This window comes from Perognathus longimembris, chromosome 4 (assembly GCF_023159225.1).
Source record: "Perognathus longimembris pacificus isolate PPM17 chromosome 4, ASM2315922v1, whole genome shotgun sequence".
Lineage (NCBI taxonomy): Eukaryota > Metazoa > Chordata > Mammalia > Rodentia > Heteromyidae > Perognathus > Perognathus longimembris.
The window spans coordinates 6,553,551-6,573,494 of record NC_063164.1 but is presented as its reverse complement, the minus strand read 5'-3'; the positions used below and the strand labels follow the sequence as shown (position 1 = coordinate 6,573,494).

General features: G+C 55.6%; 1 protein-coding gene across 1 annotated transcript; it reads right to left on the bottom strand.

Moving 5' to 3' along the window:
- Positions 1-18,469: 18,469 nt before the first annotated feature.
- On the bottom strand, positions 18,470-19,462 carry Gpr55 (G protein-coupled receptor 55). The gene has a single exon (XM_048345722.1). It carries the CDS (start codon positions 19,460-19,462, stop codon positions 18,470-18,472), a length of 993 nt encoding a protein of 330 aa, XP_048201679.1.
- Positions 19,463-19,944: the final 482 nt, after the last annotated feature.

Genomic DNA, 19,944 nt, shown 5'->3' with positions numbered 1-19,944 from the left:
CCGGGCGGCCGCCCTGGCGCTGTCAGTGCCTTCAGCCCACGAGCAGGGGCCAGGAGCTTGGGAGGGGGGTGAGTCTATCAAGCACAACTGTTCTCTGAGCGGAACCAAAGAGTGGAGGAGCCCAGGCCCCCGGCCAGGCACCCAGTAGCACAGGCAGGTCCCCCCCCACACACACACAGGGGAGCCGGGAGCAGCAGGGGGTGCACACAGAAGAGGGGGGCAGACCAGCGGCTAGCTCTGGGCAGTGGACGGTGCTGATGGGAAAGATGGGGAGGGGAGAAGGGAGGGCCGTGGGGTACTTGTGCATCCTGCCCCCTTTTTCTGACCGTCCCTCCTGCCCCAGGCCAGGAGTGGGGGGGTGATTTCCTTGACCTTCTCCCTTTTTGCATGTTTTTATTGCTGTCTGATAGGCTAACTGTCCTCGGCCCCGACGCCTCCAGTCAGACTGGGGCGCGCTCTGGAGATGAAACTCTTAAAGGCTTTGTATATTTTCTCTATTAGATCTCTTTTCAGAAGTGTCTGTAGAAAATTAAAAAAACAACACAAAACCGAAACGATCTTTTACTTCTTCTGACTTGGGGTCCAGTGTGGTGGATGGACAGGGGCACCGCCTGGGGTTGGGGGGGGGGTGCTGTTCTGGAGGAGGCGGGGTCGGGGGCAGATGGGCCAGGGACAATGGACAGAGAGCAGCCAGCAAGCCTTGGTTTGTGGCTTCCTGAACAGGTTAGACCGGCTCCCCAGTTCAGTGAAGAGTGCCCCCTCCTTGTGTCCCTTGACCTTCAGACCCACTGCGAGAGCCAGGGAGCGGGAGCAAAGGACCCCCGCCCCCATTTTGTGCCCTAAGGATAGCTTCTTTCTGAAACTGCACAAGGTCACACTGCCCTAAACCCTGCCCTGTTCTGCCCAGCGGATGACATCATTCCACGTCCTTAAGCTAAGCACAAGGACGCTATCATATTCTCCACCATGTCGGGCCAATTACTAACCTTCCTGGCGGATCTATGGTAGCCACCGGCTTGCGTTCTCATAGCAGAGTGTGGGGAGCTGGCCAGAGCCTCGGTTAGGTGGCTCAGGCGGCTGGACCTCCATCCTGCCCCGGGGTGGGGTGGGTGGGCACCGTACCCGGTGGGGCTCGCCGTCTCGCTGCCTTTCGGGGGCCACAAAGACTCCAGGGAGCACACACCCCGGTTGGATCCAAAGGCAGCGTGCCACGCGAGGTTCTGCTCACACGCGCATCTGAATGCCGTTAGTTAAACCGCCGGCCCCCCAGGCCTCCCACCTGTGAATCCTGGGCTACTCGCACGGCTGAGATCTGAGGATTATGGTTCAAAGCCAGCCGGGCCGGGAAAGGATGAGACTCGTATCTCCAAATGATCAGCAAGAAGTTGGAGGTGGAGCTGTGGCTCAAGCAGTAGAGCACCAGCCTTGAGCAAAAAAAAAAAAAAAAAAAGCTTAAGGAATAGCACCCAGGTTCTGAGTTGAAGCTCCTGTACTGGCACCAAAAAAACAAAAAAATAAATGCCCAGGGCTGGGGATATAGCCTAGTGGCAAGAGTGCCTGCCTCGGATACACGAGGCCCTAGGTTCGATTCCCCAGCACCACATATACAGAAAACGGCCAGAAGCGGCGCTGTGGCTCAAGTGGCAGAGTGCTAGCCTTGAGCGGGAAGAAGCCAGGGACAGTGCTCAGGCCCTGAGTCCAAGGCCCAGGACTGGCCAAAAACAAAAACAAAAAAAATAATAAAATAAAATAAAAAATAAATGCCCATCAGGTTTGTTTTTGACCTTGACAATGAGTTCTGTAGAGAAAAGCAGATAACTCCAGCAGAAGGGGAGACGCTGCCTTCGCAGACTCAGCATTGTAAACTACAATCATTAAGAGGTCAACGGGACACAGCGAGGAGCCCAGCAGTTGACTTAAATTACAGAGAGCTGTAATCCGCGGTGGCAGCGGCAGTTCCGGTTAGCCTCCGGTTAGCCGTGACTTGTGGACTGTTTTTAATGAGATCATTGGGCAGCCACTTCGATAAGCCCCGATCCTACTTCCCTCGGCGCTATGAATTCTCAGCAAATCAACTTGTAAATATGAAATAGAACCATTACATTATTTGAAGAGGATTTACATAATCTTAGGAGAGGAAAGGCTTCCCAAGCCTGATAGCCCCAATTGAGAATTGATTAGCAAAAATTGAACGACTACCACTGGCCCGTAGGACATAAAAAGGGTAATTTTCCTAAATATGCAAAGTTATAAATCACAAGAAATGAGTTATAAGAAAGAGCAAAGAATTTAAACAGACAGTTTACTCGATGAGAAATGTAAATGGATCGATAATTACAGTGATAAAATAAATCCCCAGAGGCTGGTGGCGGTTGCCTGTCATTCTAACCACTCTGGAGGCTGAGAGCTGAAGATCCAGGTTCAAAGCCAGCGTGGGCATGCATACAAATCGGAAAAAGTCATCTCCAGTTAATCATCAAAAAGCTGGAAATGGAGGTGTGCCACACATGGTAGTGTCCCAGCCTTGGGCAAAAAGGCCAAGAGAGAAGACAGGGCCCTGAGTTCAATCCACAATACTGGCACCAAAAATGATAAGAAAAAACCAAGCTGGGCATGGCGGTACCAGCCTGTAATCCCAGCCCAGGGAAGCCTGTGAAGGTAGGAATTTGAGGTCTTCCTGAGCTACATAGTGAGTAAGGCCCTGAGTCGGTCGAAGCAAGAGGAAGGAAGGGAGGGAGGGAAGGAGGAGGGAGGGAGGGAAACAATATTACATTTTGTCATTGACAGGTAGCCATTCACAACTCCTCAGTGTGTGATTGGTCTTCTCACTTCTTTTGTGATCTTTTGGATACATGGAAATTAGTGACCCCAGCCAGACATCTGTGTTTCACCCCTGTAATTCTAGCCCGGACAGAAAATTTCGCAGGATTGTCTCCAATTAACCAGCAAAAAGCAGTGCTGACACGTGACTCAAGAACAAAGTAAGGAAAGAAATTGCAGACCCTATATGTCTTGGTTCAGGAATCCTGTTCCAACATGGAAGAGACATCATTTTACAGTTTTATGCATTTCAGAGTTTTCTGTTTTACGTTCAACCCCCCCCCCCCCAGAGTTTATTCCTTTATTCCTTTATTTATTTGCCAGTTCTGGGGCTTGAACTCAGCACCTGAGCACTGTCCCTGAGCTTCTTTTTGCTCAAGGCTAGCACTCTGCCACTTGAGCCACAGCGCCATTTCTGGCCGTTTTCTGTATATGTGGTGCTGGGGAAATCGAACCCAGGGCTTCATGTATACAAGGGAAGCACTCAACCCACAGAGTTTATTCCTTGAGTGGTATGAGGTAGGACTTTTTCCCCTGTGGTTGGGTGTTTCCTTTGTCCTTTCTCCACTGGACTACAGAGCACTTCTGCTGGGATCAAGTTTCCACAGCGGAGAGTCCACCTCTGGATTCTCCACTCTGCCCTACAGTGTCAAGCACTGACTTATTACCACATTGAAAAGAAGTCTGGCTCCCTGCCGGTGCATGTTTTTTTCTACCTCGCTGTCTCTAGCAGGGCCATGTCTGTTCATGGCCCTTTTGTGCTCTCTCTATATATTTTAGAAATGATGATTTACGTTTCATTCAAATCTGTTGAAGTTTTTTTACTGGTCCTGATTGAACCTGCAGATCTACCTGAGAAAATCATGTTACTGTGTACCGCAGGCTGGTAAACATGGTATTGACATTTTTATTTAGACCTTTAATATTTTCTAATAATCTTGTCCTTTTCTTTTTTCTCCTTAAGTGGATTCCCTAAGTTCCTTATATTTATTACCATCGAAATTAGCACATAGCTCTTGGTTGCTAGTGTGTCGAGATGTAATTTGTGTCATGAGTTTCGACCCAGCAGATTTACAAAGCTGTCTTTCTTCTTCTCAAAGGATGGGTGCCTCACGCCTGCGATCCCCGCGGTTCAGCTCGGGCAGACGGTGAGACCCCGTCTCAGTCAATGCGCTGGGCAGGGCAGGGTCACCAGAGGGCAGATGAGGTCCCCCCCCCGCAGCATCCCGGCTCCTACGCAGAATCACGGGTCCTTGAGATCCACTCGTGCGAAGCATTTCAAGTTGCCTCCCAAACAGCAGAGTCGCGCAAAGCGAAGGCTTTGGCAGGAATTTATTTTCGTATAGTCGAGGGAAAGTAGGGAGAGACGGAGAGGGGAGACAGTTCCGAGCCACAGCCGGCCCGGCGCTGGGATTTTCTTCTCTGACCTCACACGCAAGGAAGTGGGGCACCATGATGACAGGCACCGTGCAGTTTTGTGCTTGATTTTAAAGATATTCACCTGGACGATGGACTAGCTATAGATTTTTAAGATTAAAGGCACTCTCCTCAATTTCTGCTTTTTAAAGAGGTTTTAATCGGGGCTTGATGATAAATTATTCCCTTAGGATTTCTCTTGCACCAATTCGTATGACTTAATCTATTAATGTGACAAGGGATATTTATACCTGATTTTTGGCTATTATATAGTTTCCTTATTTCGGCACTACGGATTCCAAATGCCAATGTTTTGTTAGTCTTAGGTATGTGTGCATTGTTACCGGAGAGTGAGTCAGCTGCTGTTCAACGAGAGAAGAATTCTGGTAAAATGAGAAACATATACAAGGAAAGGAAATGGCAGTAGTGTGTGTGTGTGTGTGTGTGTGTGTGTACCTACTTCTGTATACTGAGCTTCAACTAGAGCCTGGGTGTTTTTCCTTAGCTTTTTCTACTCAAGGCTGGTGCTCTGCCATTTGAACCACACCTCTCCTTTCCTCCTTTTGCTGGTATATTGGAGATAAGAGTCTCACAGACTTTCCTGCCTGTGTTGGCTTCAAACTGTGATCCTCAGATCTCGGCCTCCTGAATAGTTAGGATGACAGGCATGAGCTGCCAGCACCCAGCTAAGAAAGATTTTTATGTGACATGATGCCACAGAAAGATGGCACTTTATTCCCAGACATTTTGGGGGTACAGACATGAGTGTTAGGTTTAATACAAAAAATTAGGGACAGAGGAGAAAGGTATGACTAGTTTGAGTCCTAGTTATAGGTGTGGCTGGGCTGGCATGATCTCAGTTCGGGGTCTCCTGGGTTCTGGGGGAGCTGTCATCATTTGAGGGGAGCAATCTGGTCAACAGGAGTTGGTTTCTCCAGCCCAGGGTGCAGACTGATCATGCTAGGTCGCTGTCGCATTAGGAGGTGACCGACCTGTCCCGCAAGGCTCTGCTGTTTTAAGGGTTATTTCAGTCCTGGGTCACAAAGACATCCATCAGTTCTGTCTTTCCTGGAACTGAAGGTGATTGCAAGGTGACAGTGGAGAGAACGGCTTAGGACAATGACACAGATGGAGGCAGAGCTGTCAGGCTTTTCTCCTGCTTTGAGCTCATTTGTGGCAGCAAACACAGACAGGTTCAGCACCCGCTACAGACACACTTTCAATAGACGAAACTGGTCATCTCTAGGGTGAACAGAGCAGCATTAGCCTTTGGGGCCTGAGTATTTATTGAGATGATTGGTGAGGAACTTCAATCCCTAGGTCCAGTCTACCGGGCCAAGGTCACCTTGAGCTGGGATGTCTTAATCACGGTATTTTCTCTTGGAGACCGTGTGATTTCATTCTCCAGCTTAGGTTCCTTTGCCTTTCCATGGCTCATAGCTGACTACTACTTCTCATCTATGACTGGTGCTGACACAGAACTTTCTATTCTCATACTATTTTGAGGGGATTTGGTGTCAGTCTCCTGGACTGAATTAGAGAAGTTGGGTTTGCAGTTTTGCTTTTTTTAAAAAAAAAAAGTTTAATAATATTTGATCTCATATATGTTCAAACATGCTTGAGCCAGAAATAGCACTAAATAGTGAATTCTAAAATATAAAGCCTTTTGCTTGACCTAGAGATGTCAATGCTTAGAATTTACCTTATGGGTGTGTCCAAACAAGCACATAAAATATACATACAAGAAGGATATTTTTTTTGTGGTACTGGCAAGAAGTTGAAAACAGAATTGGAAAGCCCCTTGACTGGAGACTTAGTTTTTGTTTTGTTAAAGGTACAATATTTTATTTCTGCTACAAAGAAGCATGTAAAGTTATTTGTACCAATATGTAAAGTTCTCCAAAATTTAAAATTAGCAGATGCAGATGTATGTGCATATTTGAGTGGCGTGTGTGTGTGTGTGTGTTGTGTGTGTGCACGTACAACCCATTTGTCAACTTTAAAAAGGTTAAGGTATGGACATTCATTTACTCCTTCCGGAAGGATACTCCAAGCTCCACAGCACCAGGGGCCTCAGCAAAGCAGTGTCTTTCCATGGCTTCTTAGACGTGTGTGTGTGTGTGTGTGTGTGTGTGTGTGTGTGTGCATGTGTGAGCATGTCCTGGTCCTTGTGCACCTACCCGGGTCTGGGACTTCCTCCCTTTCAGGTAACTGCATTAAGCCTGGGTTTGGCTAGGAGAATAGAGCAGTTGGAAATGCTAAGTTGACATAAATAGGAAGCGTAACCCTCGTGCAGCCGTTGCCTTGGAAACCAGAGCCTGGGCAGTTTCCATAGAAACCATTCTCAGCCGTTTGCTTGAAGGCGTCGCCGCCCACTGATGCTTGGAGTCTTTCTTATGAGGAGGGGACTTGGATCTTCCTTGCCTGCTTAGGGGATGACAGTGGATGTCCCTGACATCCCGGCAGTGCCTGCCCAGGGACCTGGGCACCGGCTACCTCCTGCCCACGAAGGAGAAGCAGCCCTGCCTGCTACGGGGGGGTGTGTGTGACGCGTAGGAAGCAGAGACCACCAAGGGAGTGTGTGCACCGGCCCTGGGGTGAGGAGGGGTCGGCACCTGGAGATCCAGGGGTCTACGCTCTGCCCTGGAGACCAGGCTGGGCAAACACTGTCTCTGGGCTCCCACCTCGCCTTCTGTAGAGCGGGGAGTCTGGAGACTCATGCTGCAGCTCTTCTCCAGCACTAATAGCGCGGTCTCCACACAGGGCTCACTGGAAGAAGGGATGAGCTGGCAGCCCCGGCAGGCTTCCCGGAGTCCTGAGCTTTGCGGGCGGGAGGAGGAGGCAAAGCAGGAAATGGGAACACGCGCAGGGGTGCGGCTAGCGCGTCAGGGCTGCGGAGACCCCAAGGTTGGGGCCCGCTGAGGGTGGGCTTGAGGACTAGAATGGAGACTCAATCCAGGGCGATCGGCTAGGGAGGCAGTGCTGTCCCCGGAGGCCTGCGCCGCCCTGTCTGTCCCCCCCCCCACACCAAGCATCTTGTCATCCGTGCAGGGGCTGCATACACGCCAGCTACCGCAGCATGGAGGGAGCAGCCCAGGAACAAAACGCCTTGACATCACCAGCGGCTTCCTTGGGAGTTGTGGCTCTGCCCCTAACAGGGCTGATGAGAACCAGAAAAGGGGTCACTGTGAGAGGCCGGGGCGGGGGGGTAGGGAGAAGCGGGGGCAGGGGCTCTGACCAGCAATATCCTCCCTCACCCCACTCAGCCAGGGATCCTGTCGAAGCATCACGCCCCTGGCTCCCACTGCTCTCTTTTGCCTACCTCTTGTATTAGAGTGGGGGTCGAAACCAGGGTTTTAGACCCCAAGCTCAACGTCCAGGAGTCCCAAGTCAGATCTGGCTGCCAGATCCAGGCTCTGGACGCCAATCCTGGAGGAGTTTGGGGGCTGTCGGCTTCCCAGGTAACTGGGGACATTGCCCTTCCCACTGGTTCCCACTAACTAGCAGCTAGTTACTGTGATACACGGATGGATAACCTCCAGGGTGCCTCCAACGGGCGTCTCTTCCCAGGAAGAAACTAGCTGAGGGGCTGGGAATGTGGCCTAGTGGTAGACTGCTCGCCTTGTATACATGAAGCCCTGGGTTCGATTCCTCAGCACCCCATTGATAGAAAACAGCCAGAAGTGGCGCTGTGGCTCAAGTGGCAGAGTGCTAGCCTTGAGCAAAAAGAAGCCAGGGACGGTGCTCGGGCCCTGAGTTCAAGCCCCAGGACTGGCAAAAAACAAAACAAAGAAACTAGCTGAATAGGAAAGTGGAAGAGGAAGGAGGAGACTACAGAGATTTTAGGGAGAGAGCCTACCCTGCCCATCCCAGCCTCAGCCCCAGCCTGGCAGACTGAGGTAGTAGGTTCATTAGCGTACCACGGCCTCTCTGTCAGGCCTGGGGCCCCTTCCGCACGGCATTCAGGCATTAGCCGGGTCTGGAGCAGTCTCATGGGGTACCGTGTATAACATGCGAGATGGGGCAGCCCTTACTGGTCCGGACAGTAAAACTCCTGATCTTCTAGGTGATCAGAAACACCTGCCTGAAGCACGGAGGGGCCTGGGTGGGGGTGGGGGGGGTGTTGCCTAATGGAGAGAGAGGTGGCAAGACTCACCCCGTCTCGGGAGCTCCTTTCTCCCGGAGGGGGGGGTGTCGTGGACGGCATGCTGGCCACTACGCACCCCGGGCACTCACCTCCCAGGCTGTGTGTCTGCTCTGGATGGCACCGTGGCCAGCAGAGCTGCCCCACAAAGCCTTTCCAAAGATCCCCTCCCCCATCCCCCACCCCCCCCACCCCCCTGCAGGGCTCCAGCTCCCAAGGCTGGTCCATGGTTTCCAAGGAAACCACAGTCCCCGGGGCTCCCGGGGCAGGCTGGACAGAGCAGAGCGGGAAGCTTTCCAGTTGGATTGCCTCCGGGACGCGGTCTTCGTGTTGCTGTTGTTGCTAGTCGTAAAACTCGAATTTACCAGAATTGGGCCAAACACAGGGTGGAAAGAACAGCATTTCAGTGGCTTGTGCCAAGTCCCGGGGCTCCGGTGGCCCCACTCGGGTAGCCAGAGCCCAAGAATTGGATAGGCTGGCTCACGAGGGCCGTGTTCTGCATGGCAGGCACGTTGCTGGCCTGCTTGGGGAACTGGATGGAAGTACAAGTGAAAACGCCCCACCCAGGGTGCCCCGAAAGGCCGGGATATGAGGACACTCCTTCCCATCTCCCACCCCCCCCACCCATCCCATCTCCTACCCACCATACCTGAGCTGTGAAGAGATTCCTTTCCTGGGTCATTCAGCTCAGCCAGGTCGCAAACCCAGATGGAGCCCCCCCAAAGGAAGCGAGGAAGGAGCGGCCGGCACATGTTCCTGAGCCCCACTATATGCTGGGGGTCCTACTCAGTGCTACTCAATGGGGCCTTGTACTCGCCGGCCTCTCTTCCTTGTGAAACATAATCTAAGCCGGGCGCCAGTGGTTCACGGCCTGCAACCCTAGATACTCGGGAGGCTGAGATCTGAGGCTCTCGAGTCAAAGTTAGCCCAGGCAGGAAAGTCCATGAGACGCTCATCTCCAAAAAACTGCTCAGAAAAAAGCCAGAAGGGGTGCTATGGCTCAAGTGGTAGAGTGCTGGCCTTGGGCAAAAGCAGCTCAGGGACAGCACCCAGGCCATGAGTTCAAGCCTTAGGACCATTATCAAAAAAAAGCAACCAACCCACAATCTAGCCCAAGCCAGGCCTCCCTGCGCCTAGAGCACTAGAGATCCAGGCTAGAGGGTACTGAGGAATGAACCGGAAGAGGTTGGGGAAGGGATATCTAGGCCAAGCAAGCAAGGAACAGGGTATCTATGTGTTTGCTTCATGTCAAACATCCTCCTGTGTCATCCAAGGCCAAGCGTTTCCATAGGCTTGGGAGGACCTTGTGCGATTCTTTTCATGTTTCTTGGTGACCTTGGCAACGTTTCCACCCTACTACAGAAGGCTTGACTGGACCCGCACAGGTGGATGGCAACTGGCCTGTCTCCTGACCCCGAGGCCAAGGGATGGGCTGGGGCCATAAGCTGAGCAGAGAGAGAGAAAGTGTGTGTGTGTGTGTGTGTGTGTGTGTGTGTGTGGTTGTGGGGCTTGAGCTCAGGTCCTGAGCATTGTCCGTGAACTCTCTCCCTCAAGGCGAGCGCTCTGTCACTTTGAGCCCCAGCTCTCCTGGATCTGCTTGTCTGGTGGTTCCTTGGAGATCAGAGTCTGGTGGACTTTCCTGCCTGGCTGGCTCTGAACCGTGATCGTGAGATCGCAGCCTCTTGCGTGAGCCCCCAGTGCTGGCTCGAGCAGACTTCTGGTAGCGTGGCCTGGGGGCCCGGCCTTCCTTCTGCAGCGGGCTCGGGGAAGGACCCTGGCTGTCTCCAGCTCTCCAGCTGCCCCTCCGCCAGCCACCCTCGCCTCTGGCTTATCCTCAGGCTGTTTGTCATCTCCCCCATAGGGGGAGGTACGGGGACTCGGGGAGCAGCTTCGCCTCTCGGGCTGGGCTCTGGCTGGCGACCTCTGACCTTTGGGGCTTCCCCGGCCATTTGGGTCGGAGGCCCTGCATCTGTCCTGGCAGGACCAGCCAGTGCCGAGAATCAACACGCTCTGGTGAGGGGAAGGGAGATGGGCGCCGGTGGGCAGATTCTTCCCCTTCGCCCACACCCAGGACGTATCGCCTGGCCTTGTGAAGGTCAGCAAGCCGTGGCTAGCTCAGCTCCCCAGGAGCTCCGTCTGAGCCGCCAGCTCCTTCCCGGCTGCTCTCCCAGCCACTGATCGGCCGCCCCCGGCCCCCTTTGAGGCGGCGAGGGACGCAGTCTGGGCAGCCGCCGCCGCTCGGAGAGAATGCAGCCAGTGCCGGTGGCTCGCCCTGCGATCCCGGCTACTCGGGAGGCTGTGATCTGAGGACAGGGGTTCAAAGCCAGCCAGGGAAGCAAAGCCCATGAGACCCTCATGTCCACTTAACCACCAGAAAACCAGAAGTAGCACTGAGTTCAAGCCCCACAACTGACAGAAAAAGTAAGAGAGAGGAGGGAGGGAGGGAGGGAGGGAGGAAGGAAACAAAAGGAAGGCAGCCAAATCTGAGTGTTCCCAGCCGAGAGCAGCCTCGTGGGCTTGTCTGCTAGGACCCGGGTGCCGGGTGCACAAGCCCGGCCTTGCAGTCCCGGGCAGTGCTTAAGGCTGCCACTGTCACGCATAGCCAGGGGTGTGTGTACCTGTTTGTACCTGGCACTGTTCTGCCAGGCAATCAGGGTAAGTTAATGGGCCAGATAGGCAGGCAAGGGCTTCTTCATAGACATAAAACGATCACATAGTCCTCATTTGCTGGGGATTGTCCAAGAGCTGGCCCTGTCTGGCCTGTGTCCCGAGAAGAAGTGGCACGGTGGCCGCTGCATTCAAGAGGCAGGAACACGCAAGGTGTGCCGTCTGGGAGGAGCGCCCCGCCCCCATCCACAGGGAGAGCCACAGGTGGTATACCCACACCAGCAATCTAGGTAACACAATTCATTGAGCTCCTACTGTGTGCCGGGCACTCTGAACGTTTTGGAGGAACCAGGGATGGAGAAGACATCGTCTCTGCCCTCTAGGGCTTACCATTCAAAGCGATGGGCAGGGAATAGAAATATTAGAGATTTGGGGAGGGGGGGGCAGTACACATTGCTGTAATAACTGAACTCTGCCATTGTTCCCCCAAAAAGCACCCCAGACAACACGGCCAGGCATGAGCACACGGCAGTGAAGATTTCTGGGGTGAGGCATGACTGTAATCCCAATCTCTTGGGAGACAGAGGGAAGAAAGATCGCAGTTCGAGGCCAGCCCGTGAGTGAGACCTCCGTCTCAACATATAATCTGGGTGTGGTGACGTATACCCAATCTCAGCTGTTCCGGCGGTGTAAATAGGAGCACCTGAAAAATAGCTGAGAGCATTGGGGCTGAGGGCAAGGCTCAAGCGGTAGCAAGCGCAAGGTCCTGAGTTCAAATTACAGCATTGCCTAGGTGGTCATGGGATGCTTCTAGACAGAAAACATACAGCCTTTCTCCTTGCTATCATTCCCTCCCTACACAGTGCAGCCTCAACTCCCCTGGCATGCTGGGATTATCACTGCACATCATCTTCACAGAAGGAAACTTGCTTGCCCTGGTGCCGGTGACTCCGCCCTGTAATCCCAGCTGAGACATGAGGGCTACAAGTCAGATCCAGCCCAGGCAGCAAAGACCATGAGAGTCTTATTTCTAATTAAGCACACGCACACACACACACACACACACACACACACACACACACACACACACACACACACCTGGAGGTAGAGCTGTAAAGGCTAGCCTGAGAACCTGAGTGACGAAACATTAAGTTCTAGTGTTGAAATGATATCAGCTTCGAAACCCTGGTGATGACTCCATGCTAGAGGGCTGCACCCCCGCCCAGGAGACTACGTTCTTATAGTTTGACATTTAAAATGTAGGGAGCCCTTGTTCCCCTCTGTACCTGGGTAGCAACCAAGGTAATGGACAGTAAAAAATGATCATAGTCACAGACTATAGAAATAACCATAATAGTAGTAGAAACGCCATGGTAACTGTCGGGTTGGTTTACTTATGATTGCGTACTGGATTGTTTTAGCCCGCTCAAGCTTGCTTGGTGGTAATGGGAAAACATGGTTGCAATTGTTAAACTAAAGTTGGTGCTAGGTCAGCCTGACCACAGAATTCTGCTTCTGTAAACAGCTTGCTTAACCCATTTGTGACTTGCTCTACCCCCTGCACGAACCCCCTGCATCAGTGCTACGTGACCACCTGTTGTCAATTCCTGATATTGAGGCCAGTTCCCGATAGCAAAGCCAAAATAGATAACTGAAAGGGTAGACAGCCAGTAGAAGGAGGACAAGACTTGCTTGCTAAATGCCATCCAATCAAGTATCTGCCAAGTTGGAAATACCCTGCCCCTGTTGTAACCACAATCAAAACCCTGCCTATCTGAGGGTCGGGACTCTCAATCCAGATCCGCTGTGTCAGTGACGGTTAAGAGTCCAGGCTCGAGCTTGCAATAAAGACTCTGGTGCGTTTGCATCGGAATCGGCTCCTTGGTGGTCTTTGGGGACCCGAAATCTGGGCATAACAGAGCTCTGGCTCAAGAGGTAGAGCACTAGCCTTGAACAAAACTCAGGGTCAACACCCGGACCCTGTACTCGAGCCCCAGGATCAAACCTTTCTTTCCTTTCTGATTTTACTCAGCATTTAGTAAATGTCTAAAGTTGTACACCTATATTCACCTCTGCAAGAAACTCATGTGTGTGTGTGTGTGTGTGTGTGTGTGTGTGCATGTGTGTTGGTACTGGAGCTTGAACTCAGAGCCCTGCGTGCTTTTCTGCTCAAGGCCAGCACTCTACTACTTGAGCCACACCTCCACTTCCAACGAACCTGCTCTCGAAGGAGCCTGCATGAGTTTCCTACCAGCGCACGATCCTCAACCTCCAATCCTCTTCAGGAAGACAGACTGCGTCAGGACGCAGAGGAGACCCCTAAGAAGAGCTCTTCCCAGAGAGGGGAGGAGGAGGAGGAGGAGGGAGGACTCCCTATGAGATGTGGGGGGAGGCACCCCTTAAATGACCGCTGTCAGGTGACCACAGCTGGTCCAGCTGTCTTTTGCCACAGACCTGGGCGAGGCAGGACGCTTTATCCACCCCCTCCCACCCGTCTTTGCCAGCAAGCGTCATGTCACGTCTCCGTTTCCTCCATGGCGTCTGGTCTCCTTGGCCCCCCCTTGCTTGGGCACCGTCCCCTGTCCCCCTTAGGGCAGCGACTTTCCACTCTGCCACCTGCACCACCCCAGAGCTTTCCTCCAAGGGAAGTCCTCCCTTGGGGTTTCCAAGGACTTGAGATGAGACTGTCACACAGGTCTGACCTGTCATCCTGAGGCTTCCGGGGAAAGCCTGGCCATTACCACTGCCCACTCCCCTTCCTGTCACACACACACACACACACACACACACACACACACGTGAATCTCCAAGTCTCACCCACACACCAGAGTAGTCTCTGCTGCCGTCCCCTTTGCCTTCTCCCCCTTCTCATTCTAGAAATGCCATTTTGTCCCTGCACTAACAGTGGGGAGCTTTGTGTTCTGCAAGAGAACCCCACTGGAGCTTGTTCAAGTAAACAGAGACTCCTCGCCGGGCCCAGGAGCAACTTGCCAGTGCAGAGCCGTTGCTGGGCAACCGGCTGCTGCCTCTCGTCGCCTGGGGCCCCCCTCCCTCCACTTCCCTTCTGGCAGAAAGAAAGCGCCTTGCAGAATATGGGTGCAAGGATCCGTCGCCTCGGGCCCTTGGATGGCTGGCAGGGAGCAGGGCCATTGGCCCGCAGACCTCTGCCACCTGAACAGGCCACCAGGTCACGGTTTGAGTATCCAATGTCCCCTGCAGGTCCTGCGGTAGGACATTTGGTCCCAAGCTGGTGCCGCTATTTGGAGAGTTTCTAGAAACTTGAGGAGGTAGGGCCCGGTGGGAGGAAGTATGCTCTGGGTCTCTTCCTCACACTCTGCTTCCTGGCTGCCCGGAGGTGAGCAGCCTCCTCCTCTCCTACATGTTCCTGCCACCATGCCTCCATATGGGCCCAGTCACGCGGGGACAACCAGCCGCGCACTGAACCCTGGGAAACGTGAGCCAAAGGGAACCCTTCTTCCCTTGGTCACAGTGACAAAAAGTCTGATACATACCCATACCTACTTCTACATCCAAGTCTCTGGAGCTCGGTGCTGGTAGCTCGCACCTGCAATCCTACCTACTCGGGAGGCTGAGATGTGAGGATCACAGTTCAAAGTCAGCCTGGGCAGGGAAGTCTGTGAGATGCTTCTCTACACAATAACCAACAGAAAACCAGAAGGGATGGTGTGGCTCAAAGTGGTAGAGCAAATGAGCTTAAGGAGAGAACCTGGGCCCTGAGTTCAAGCCCCACAACTGACCAAGATAAATAAATAAATCCTGAAAAGACAACAGGGGTAGCGGCCATCAGTAAAGCTGAAGCACTGGCAGGCATTGCCTGCTGCTGAGCTGTCTTCAGTCTTGCCAGACACAGAGCCCAAAAAGCTCTGCCTGCTACAGATCGCAGAAAAGAAAGTCCTTACCGCCTGCATCTCTATTTTGTCTAGGTGACTTTGACCTCTAAATGTCCCTGAAGAATCGAGGCAGTCACAGGCATGATGACGAGCTGCCCAAACGTCTCTAATTCAGGAAGTCCATTTGTCCACCCAGTTCTTCCCCCCCACCCCACCCCAAGTGTTTCTAGGATTCCCTGACCTAGGCGCTACATGAAGTCCCCCAGGTGCCTTTGGCTTGGCATTTGCACTGCATCCCACTGCACAGCACATGCCTGACCTCCGGAAGTGCCAACCGAGGCCCAGCTGGAGCTCAAAGTCAGGAAGCTCAAGTACAGCCAGGAGAGTGGAAGTGGCCTTTCCCCAGCCTCGGTGCTCAGCAACATTCCGCCCACCCTGGGGCAGGCGTGGCCTCCCCACAGCCCACTCAGGCCTGAAGCCAGACCTCTGGAATCTTCCTTAACCAATCTAGGCCCTCCAAAGTCTTCCCACTTTTATTCGGGGCCCGCAGCACAGTCTCCAAACTGGACATCGCATCTTCTCTAAGCCAAGGTCAGGCTGGGCAGTGCATGGCCTGCCAGCGTCAGCGATCTGAATATCCCAGGGTAGCCAGGAGAGCCATTCCTGAAGTTCTTTGTCCTCTCTCCTCCTCCTCCTCTTCTCTCCCCCTCCCCGACACACCACCTGAACCAGAAACACACACCAACACGTGTGTGCACAGATGCCCCCTCCAGAGCAATTCCTAGCAGGGAGAAGCTCCTCGGATCTGCTGGGCAGATCCCCCCGACGTGTCTTTGTGTGGCTGCACCGCACCTTACAGAGACATGTTTCGGTTGGGCTTGCTCAAGGGGCAGCCCCGGAACACAGGTGCTGTCTGGGGCCTGGAAGATGATAAGCTTCGCCCGCCCGCCTGCCCCGCCCCCCCCAGCCCACCTTGAAGGGACAGGGCTTCTGATTCTGCCTCCTCCAGACTCCAAGGCACTGAGGGCGACACGGCTGTGCGTCAGGATCACTGCCCGGGGGGGGGGGGGGGGGGGGAGGCTCCGGCTAGGAGCAGGAAAGCAAGGGTCGTCGGAGACCAGGTCATCACGCACTGGGTGAACTTGTTTATTTGTCAAGGCCAATGCATCAAATTACTTTTCCAGTTAATCGGACCTCCTCCCTTCCCCTTGGCTGCTCCCCACGGCCGAGACTTCAGTTGAGACCCTCCCCCGGGGGTGACAGGGGGTCCGGTCCTCTGAGCCCTTGGTCCCGGTGGCCCATCCGGCCCTAACCACAGGGGCAGACTAGAATGTCCGTGGCAGACACCCCTCGACTCGACTGGACTGTCTCCTAGCTCCGCCCCCCCCCAACCTGGGGGCTACGTGGCCCCCACACAGCAGTCACCCAGGGACTCTGACCCAGCCCAGCGCCCCACCCCCCATGCCCGGCTGGGTATCACGGGGGGGGGGGGCTTCTGTGTAAGATGGCTGTGGGGCAGGGAGAGGATGGGGCGCAGCCCTGCAGCCCAGGCCCGTGGGCGGCCATGGCCTCAGCTCCGTCCACAGGGTCCTGACTCTGCCCGGCGGCTCCTGGAGGCCCAGGCTGGAGGGGGGGGGTCACCCCACTTGCTCACCCATCGCCATCACTGCTTGACATGTTCCCCCCCCACCCCGCACCTGGAAGAAGCATCTACAGAATGTCACCTGTACACGGCCACCGCTGAGGCTGACAGGGGCCCTGCCCTCCCCGGACTCTGTGGCCCAGAGGACACAGGGGCTCCCCAGGAAGTGGCTCTGCCCTCCCCATCCCCTCCCCCCTCCCCCACGGCTGCAGGACACTCCTCCCCCTCCTCTTTCTTCACCGCCTCCTCCTCTGCTTCCTCCTCCCCCTCCTCCCCCTCTGCCTCCTTCTCTTCCTCCTCCTCTCCCTCCTCCTCCCCCTCCTCCTCCTCCTCTTCCTCCCCTCTCCCTCCTCCCCCTCTTCCTCCCCTCTTCCTCCCCTCCTCCTCCCCCTCTTCTTCCTCCTCCCCCTCTTCCTCCTCTTCCTCCTCCTCCTCTTCCTCCTCCTCCCCCTTCCTTTTCCCCTTCTCCTCCTCCCCCTCCTCCCCTTTTCCTCCTCCCCTCCTTCTCTTCCTCCTCCTCTCCCTCCTCCTCCCCTTCCTCTTCCTCTTTCTCCTCCCCCTCCTCTTCCTCTTCCTCCTCCTCTCTCTCCTCCTCCCCCTTCCTCTTCTCCCTTCTCCTCCTCCTCCTTCCCCTCTTCTTCCTCTTCCTCCTCCCCCCTCTTCCTCTTCCTCTTCCTCCTCCCCCTCCTCTTCCTCCTCTTCCTCCTCCCCCTCTTCCTCCTCCTCTCCCTCCTCCTCCCCTTCCTCTTCCTCCTCCTCCCCCTTCCTCCTCCCCCTTCCTCCTCCTCTCTCTCCCTCTTCCTCCACCTCCTCCTCTTCTCCTCTGTAGGCAGGTCCCAGGTTTTACCTAAATCTCTGTCCTCCCTCCCATGTAGCCACCCTTACAGCCCCCGCCCCCGGCCGTCCTCCCCCCTGCTCCGCCGGAGCCTCTGCTCCTCCTCCTCCAGGCAGGCTCACTGAAGCTGCTCTCCGTGCTCAGATGCGGCTCCTCCCCCCGGCGTCCCACTCCTCCCGCCTTGCAGAACCGCCCCGCCATGTACCCTTCCAGGCTTTTCTCTGGGGGAACAGCTGGGTCACCGCCTGCTCCTTCCTTCTCCAGAGCACCGGAAGCCAACCGACGACGCAGCCGGAGCGCATTCGAGGGTTCAGAGCCCGCTGCTGCCTCCGCTGCTCCCCCCTTCCCCCCTGCCGGGCACCGGAGAGGGGCCCTGAGCCCCCTGGGCGACGTCCCCCGGTGATCGCAGCCCTTCACCCTGCCGCCTCGGGGTGCCATCAGGACGGGGGTCGCCGCTCATCCGCACCGTGGGTCTGAGGAGCTGGACGGCTGGGCTCGTGGGAGAGGGAGGGCCGTCCGCTCGCCACCCCGGGCCCGGCTCCTTCCTGCTCCGGGTGCGTCCTGATGGCTCGGGCCGCTCCGGGGTCCTCACCGCCCTACCCGGCAGTGTCCCCAAGGCCTGGGCCACACAGCCCCCCTCGCTCCTGCCGACGGCCCGGCCCGGGAAGGGTTCGCTGGCCTCCTGTGCTGGGGAGGGCCGAAGGGAGTGGGACTGCCCCCATGTCTTCTCGCCCCTCGACAGTCCTCCTGGCGTCGCTAGGACATTGCCACCGAGGGGGCCCGGCACAGGGCGGAAGGGCGCGGGCCTGGTCCATGCTGGGACCCCCACACTGAGACAGGGCTGGATCTCCGCCCAAGACACCCCACCGCAGCTGACTCCATGCATCCCCTCCCCCAAGCCCTCTCCTCCTTTCTAGAACCTTCCTGTGAAACAGATGGAGGGGAAAGCTGACTAACAGCCCCCCCCCCTCCTTTTGTGTTGTTGTTCACCCCGATGTATTTTGAATCATCGGCCTCAGACTTCTTGGGACGTCGAAATGAAGCGTTCACCTGGGTCTTAGGTTCACCCACAAATCCCAGCCCCGGGGCTCCTGCACATCAAGGGTGCTGTGGAAAGATGTCCGCGGCATGGAGAGCCAACATGGTGTCCATGGTCAAGATGGCATCACGCCAGCGAGGCCACTGTGGCTTAACCCCCTGCTGGTCACCGTGTCCTGCAGGACCAGCCGCACCCGGGAAGGCCGGTGGGCCATGATGCCCGCGCGGAACTCCTTGACGACGAAGTAGTAGCAGAAGACGTCGAGGCAGCAGTTGACGTTGGAGACGCACAGCGCCAGCTGCAGGAACAGGCTGATGGCGCGCCGGGCCGCGCAGGCGGCGATGAAGCCGTTCCGCACCAGGAACTGCAGCAAGAAGGCCAGGTGCACGGGGAGGAAGGACGCCACGAACACGGCCAGGCTGGCGCCGATGGTGCGCACGCACGCCCGCTGCTGCGCCCAGTCCTGCGTGCGGCCCCGGCGGCCCGCGAGCGTGCGCATGCTCCCGTACGAGCAGAAGCTCACGACGGCCGTGGGGAGCAGGAAGCCGAACACCTCGAGGGGGAAGAAGACCCGCGCGCTCCACGTGCCGTCCGACATGTTGTGGAAGCACGTGTAGGTCTCCACCTGCCCGTGGAAGCTGTAGATGGGCACGCTCCCCGTCCACACCAGGAGCCAGATGGCGAAGCAGATCCCCAAGGTCTTGCGGGGGGACCGCAGGTGGCTGACCAGCAGCGGGTACTGGATGGCCAGGAACCTGTCCAGGCTGATGACGGAGATGGTGAAGACGCTTCCGTACATGCTGACGAAGTAGAGGCACTCGACGAGCGTGCAGACGGCCGGGGAGGGCGGCCGCCCGCGGGACAGGGCCATCTTGAACGGGAGGGACAGCACCAGCAGCAGGTCGAAGACGGCCAGGTTGATCATGTAGATGGAGGTGGCGGCGTAGTCCCGCCGCCGCCGCAGGAAGGAGCTGAAGCCGCGGATGGCCAGCAGGTTGAGGAGCAGGCCCAGGAGGAAGGTGGGGATGTGGACGGCCAGCTGGAGGGTCCTGGTGAGCTCGTCCACGTCGCTGAACGAGCAGTTGCTGCCTTCAGGGGGCTGGCTCATGTTCTTGCCTGCAACGGCAGTCATGGGTTAGAGTCTCTCTCTCTCTCTTTCTCCCTGGGGACCCTGCCACCCCAGGGGACCCACCCCACCCTTGCCGCTTCCATAGAGCTGCCCCTCCACCGACTGTGGGATCACACCCCGATCAGCCCACCGCAAGCCGAAAGAGACGCTAAGTCATCGACGCCCTTCCTGCCCCTCCCCACCCCCTCCCCACCCCATCTATCAAATGGCCTCGTCCGGCTTAGCCCGTCATAAAGGTTGGCTCGGAACACTTCCAGCAGCCCGAGCCTGGGTGAAATCATCTAACACAAAGCCTATTCTGTAATAAGGTGTTGAATATTTCATGCAACGTATTGACCACTGGACTGAAAGTGGAAGACAGAATGTTGTAAGGGTAGGCTCCGTACCGTCATAAAGGGAAAATATCCAAGGTCGAGCCGTGGTGAATTGCAGATCGTCTGTATATCAATCCAAACATTCTC